Below are 4,978 nucleotides of genomic sequence, written 5' to 3'. Positions count from 1 at the left end.
TAAGGAAGTCCAGGGTTACCATGCAGAGGCAAGCAATGGGCAGCCACCTCAGATCTCGGAAGATAAGCAAGGTCAGCCCTGGTTAATATATTCATGGCCAACCACTAAGGAAGTCCAGGGTTACCATGCAGAGGCAAGCAATGGGCAGCCACCTCAGATCTCGGAAGATAAGCAAGGTCAACCCTGGTTAATATGTGCATGGCAGACCACTAAGGAAGTCCTGCCTATGCAGAAGCAGGCAATGGCAAACCACCTCTGTTTGCCTCTTGCCTGGAAAACCCCACGATCCTGGGGTTGCCTTGAGTAGATTGCCATTTATTATTGTATTACGGCAAGCAGAATTTAAGACCCAATAATGACCACCAGCCAACCTCACACCGCGATTTGTGGAGTGACATACACTAAGGAAGTCCAGGGTTACCATGCAGAGGCAAGCAATGGGCAGCCACCTCAGATCTCGGAAGATAAGCAAGGTCAACCCTGGTTAATATGTGCATGGCAGACCACTAAGGAAGTCCTGCCTATGCAGAGGCAGGCAATGGCAAACCACCTCTGTTTGTCTCTTGCCTGGAGAACCCCATGATCCTGGGGTTGCCTTGAGTAGATTGCCATTTATTATTGTATTATGGCAAGCAGAACCAGAATTCAAGACCTAATAATGACTACCAGCGAACCTCACACCGCAATTTGCGGAGTGACATGTTTCAGACACGCTATCTTAACCACAGTTAGCTGAATTAAACCGTGGTTTTCTGCAACATGTGCATGGAGCCACAAAATCCACACATGTCTCGGTTTATTTTCACAGAGGATAGACTGGCCTGGGAGACCATTGAGGAGGAGAAGCCAAACCTCAAAGTGTCAGAAGAACGGGGACCATCTAGGGTCGTCACGGAAAGACTTCCTTGGTGTCCGGTGAATGGAGAGATGTCTGGAAACAGGTACATGGCAGGAATTGAACCAAGAAATGCTCCAGAAAAACAAGACAGTAACTTTGTTCCTTGTTGGGGAGCTGTCAAGGAGTTTGGTGACACCGATGAGGGGAGAATCCTCAAGAGTGAGCCTCAAAATTCGTATCTGGTGGGCAAGAAGAGCAACCATTGGACGCTGGATCCCGGTGCACATGAGAGAATCCAGGCAGGCGAAAAGCCACATGAATGTTTGGACTGTGGGAAGATCTTCAGTCTGAGGTCCATGCTTGTGGCGCATGAAAGGAGACACATGGGGCAGAAGCCGTACCCCTGTTCACACTATGGGAAGAGTTTTGGCATGAGCTCAGACCGCCACAGGCACTCTCGAATCCACATGGGGGAGAAGCCATACAAGTGCTCAGAGTGCGGGAAGTCCTTCCGGCAGAGCTCTTCCTTCGCCTGCCACTTAAGGACTCACGTTTGTGAGAACCTTTTTAAATGTTCGCCGTGTGGGAAAAGTTTTGGCAGCAGGGCTGAGCTGCTCAGGCATGAGAGGTCCCACATGAGCAAGGAGCTCCACAAATGCTCCGATTGCGGGAGAAGCTTTGGCCACAGTTCACAGCTCCTGGCCCACAAGAGAATCCACACAGGGGAGAAACCATACAAATGCCTCGAGTGCGGGAAGATCTTCAGCATCAGCTCGCTCCTTAGGGGGCATCAGAGGAAACATTCCGGCGAGAAGCCATATAAATGCTTGGAATGCGGGAAAACATTTAGTGGGAAATCCCACCTTAGTAGACATTGGAGAATCCACACCGGGGAAAAGCCTTTCAAGTGCTTGGTTTGTGGGAAAAGCTTCTGTATGAGTTCGGACCTTATTGCTCATGAGAGAATCCACACTGGACACAAACCCTACGAGTGTCTGGACTGTGGGAAAACCTTTAGTCAGAAGCAGCACTTGACTAGCCACCAGAGGACCCACACGGGAGAGAAGCCATATGTCTGTTCGCACTGTGGCAAAGGCTTCAGTGTGAGCTCCAACCTCAACACCCACGAGCGAATCCACACAGGAGTGAGGCCTTTTAAATGTTCCAACTGTGGGAAAACGTTCAGTCAGAAGTCGCACCTCATTGGCCACCAGAGAATCCACACTGGGGAAAAGCCCTATGTGTGCAGGGACTGTGGGAAAAGTTTTGGTTCCAGCTCCAACCTTATGGTCCATGTGAGAACCCATTGTGGAGAGAAAACATAAGAGTGTTTGGAAATGGTGGTTTGTTTTTTTGCTTTTGGTGGGTGTGGAAGGGAATATTTTCAGATTCACTGCTTTCAAACCTACATGCAGAAATTTGAACTTCCATCCTCATAAGTAGAATTGGTTTTAACTTTCCCCTGCCAATGTTCCTAATGGATTTAGGCATTTCAGAAGGGGAAGAGCTATGAGGAAAACCAGAAATAAAAAGTATTGTGTTCAATAAACTGATGTGGATGAATTTGAGAAAATAAAGATTGAAGAGTACAGTAATCTTCTTGAATTTTAACTATTCTCCGGAATAGAACTCCAGTTTGATTTTTGTTCCAGTTTGATTCTCCTGTTCCTGGAGAATGGGTTCTTAGTCATGATAACTAATTTTAATTGTTTATTTTTAAAATGGAAGATACTTTGAGTTGTAAACAAATGTTTTGCTTTGACACGCAGAAGTTTCTACTGGAAAGCTGTGTCCAATCTTGTCCTCTGAAGAATTTGCCATTGTGTTTTCTTTCCTACTTTCCGTCGGGCACTGTTAAACTTGGAACTTGACCAAGACACACACAGGACAAAGGAGTCTGGGCCAAAATGCCTTTTTCATGAGACAGTGGCAATGGTTAATCATGTGCTAAGTAATAGCAGTGAAGAGATTTGCATTCTTGGTTTTAGAATCGAGATCTGAGTGGCCGAAGATCCCTTGTCGGGGTTGGCTGCCCCAAGATCACCCAGTGAATTTCAGAGCAAGCCAGCATTTGAATCCAGTGCAGTTTCTTGGCACCCATCAAGTGTTTTTAGATGGTGGGTGGGGCCAGATAGGCCTCTTCCCCAGAATGGCTTCTGATTGGCCCCTGAAAATCCAATTGGCTGGGCAGATTAAAAAAAACATTGTTTTGGCAGCAGCTGCCACCACAGTGATTGTTTTATCTTTGGTGGATTGTTTTATCCAGAGAGCCAGTTTGGTGTAGTGGTTAAGAGCACGGACTCTAATCTGGGAGAACTGGGTTTGATTCAGCACTCTTCCCCATGCAGCTGCTGGTGTGACCTTGGGTCAGACACAAGTTTTTTCCCAGAGCTGTTCTCTCAGGAGCAGTTCTCGAAAGAGCTCTCTCAGCCCCACCTACCTCACAGGGTGACTGTTGTGGGGAGGGGAAGGGCAAGGAGTTTGTAAGCCGCTCTGAGACTTCTTCGGGTAGTGAAGGGCAGGGGTATAAATCCAATCTCCTCTTCTTCTCCTCTAGTCTCTCACTCCATTTTCCCAGTGTTATTTTTTGCATTGCCCCTCTTACTCCCTTGGCACTTGGGTTTCCTCTGTGTGATTGCCTTTGCCTCCTCCTGTGGCAGCCACATCTCGGGGTTCTATATGCCTCCACCACCCTGTGTCAGAATTCCAAAGGTGCTCATAGGCTTGGAAATGTCAGGGACCCCTGCAACACACCGTGAACGAGTACGTTTGGGCTTAGTGAAACTTTTTGTGAGCTAGCAACATGCTTCTGAGGCCCCCAAGTGTAACTGTGAGGGCAGCCCTCCTACGAAATGAAGTGAAATGGTTTTAGAAGAAGAAGAGATTGGATTTATACCCCGCCCTCTAAATCGAAGGAGTCTCAGGGCGGCTTACAATGTCCTTCCCCTCCCCCTTCCCACAACAGACACCCTGTGAGGTAGGTGGGGCTGAGAGAGCTCTGGAGGAACAGCGCTGAGAGAACTTGTGACTGACCCAAGGTCACACCAGCAGCTGCACGTGGGGAAGGGAATCAAACCCGGTTCTCCCAGATTAGAGTCTGCGCTCCTAACCACTACGCCAAACTGGCTTTCTGAAGTACCCTCAAGGGTGTGACTTTGCTTAGGATTGTGCTATGTGTTTTCCAGGCTGGACGAAATAACCCAGAATGTGATTTGGAGCCGGCTGGTTGGGCTACAGTGAATTAATGCGACAGGAGGCCGTGCAGATAAACCTTTTATTTCAGAGTCATAAAACTGCCCATTCCCCACAGGCGATGTCCCAGCATGCTCCGCTAAGAGAAAGCGATCCGCTAGCAGTAAAGCCGCCATTTTGACAATCTACCCGCAGATGCTAAAAAAGAGTGCAAAGGAGAACACTGCAAAATGCGGTTGAGGGAATAAATGATTTTTGACATTGTCCATCGAGTAAAGCATCAAAAGTGTAGATACTAGACTTCAAGTCACCTGATGGAAAATGGTTTCAGAGTATTGCACTGCATCGCAAGAGAGGGTTTTTGCTTGAAGGAAGCAAGAGTTCTTGTTCGATCATCTTTGTGAGAATTGGTAAAGGTAAAGGCTCCCTTGCTCGAAAGCCAGTTGAATCCGACTCTAGGGTTGCGGTGCTCATCTCCGTTTCAATGCCGAAGAGCCAGCGCTGTCCGAAGACGTTTCCGTGGTCATGTGGCCGGCGCGACTAAACACCAAGGCGCACGGAACGCTGTTACCTTCCCACCGAAGTGGTACCTATTTATCTACTTGCAATGTCTTGCTTTCGGACTGCTAGGTTGGCAGGAGCTGGAACTAGAGACGGGAGCTCACTCGTGGTCATGTGGCCGGCGCGACTAAACACCAAGGCGCACGGAACGCTGTTACCTTCCCACCGAAGTGGTACCTATTTATCTACTTGCAATTTCTTGCTTTCGGACTGCTAGGTTGGCAGGAGCTGGAACTAGAGACGGGAGCTCACTCCGTCATGCGGCACCCAGGTCTCGAACTGCTGGACTACTGACCTTCCACAGCCTGCAGTTCAGCGTCTTAACCACTTGAGGCACCGCAACTCCTGTGAGAATTGGACTGTTAAGGAAAAGAGGAGGGGGGCCCT

At 48.5% G+C, this 4,978-nt stretch overlaps 1 protein-coding gene across 1 annotated transcript; it reads left to right on the top strand.

The window, feature by feature from the left end:
• Positions 1-898: 898 nt before the first annotated feature.
• On the top strand, positions 899-2,175 carry LOC107106342 (zinc finger protein OZF-like). The gene has a single exon (XM_015406474.1). It carries the CDS (start codon positions 928-930, stop codon positions 2,161-2,163), a length of 1,236 nt encoding a protein of 411 aa, XP_015261960.1. The 5' UTR covers positions 899-927; the 3' UTR covers positions 2,164-2,175.
• The last annotated feature ends 2,803 nt before the right edge of the window (positions 2,176-4,978 follow it).

Source organism: Gekko japonicus, unplaced genomic scaffold (genome assembly GCF_001447785.1).
Source record: "Gekko japonicus isolate JY-2015 unplaced genomic scaffold, Gekko_japonicus_V1.1 scaffold4226, whole genome shotgun sequence".
Classification (NCBI taxonomy): Eukaryota; Metazoa; Chordata; class Lepidosauria; order Squamata; family Gekkonidae; genus Gekko; species Gekko japonicus.
The sequence above is the reverse complement of the archived record's forward strand: the minus strand, read 5'-3'. Positions and strand labels throughout refer to the sequence as shown.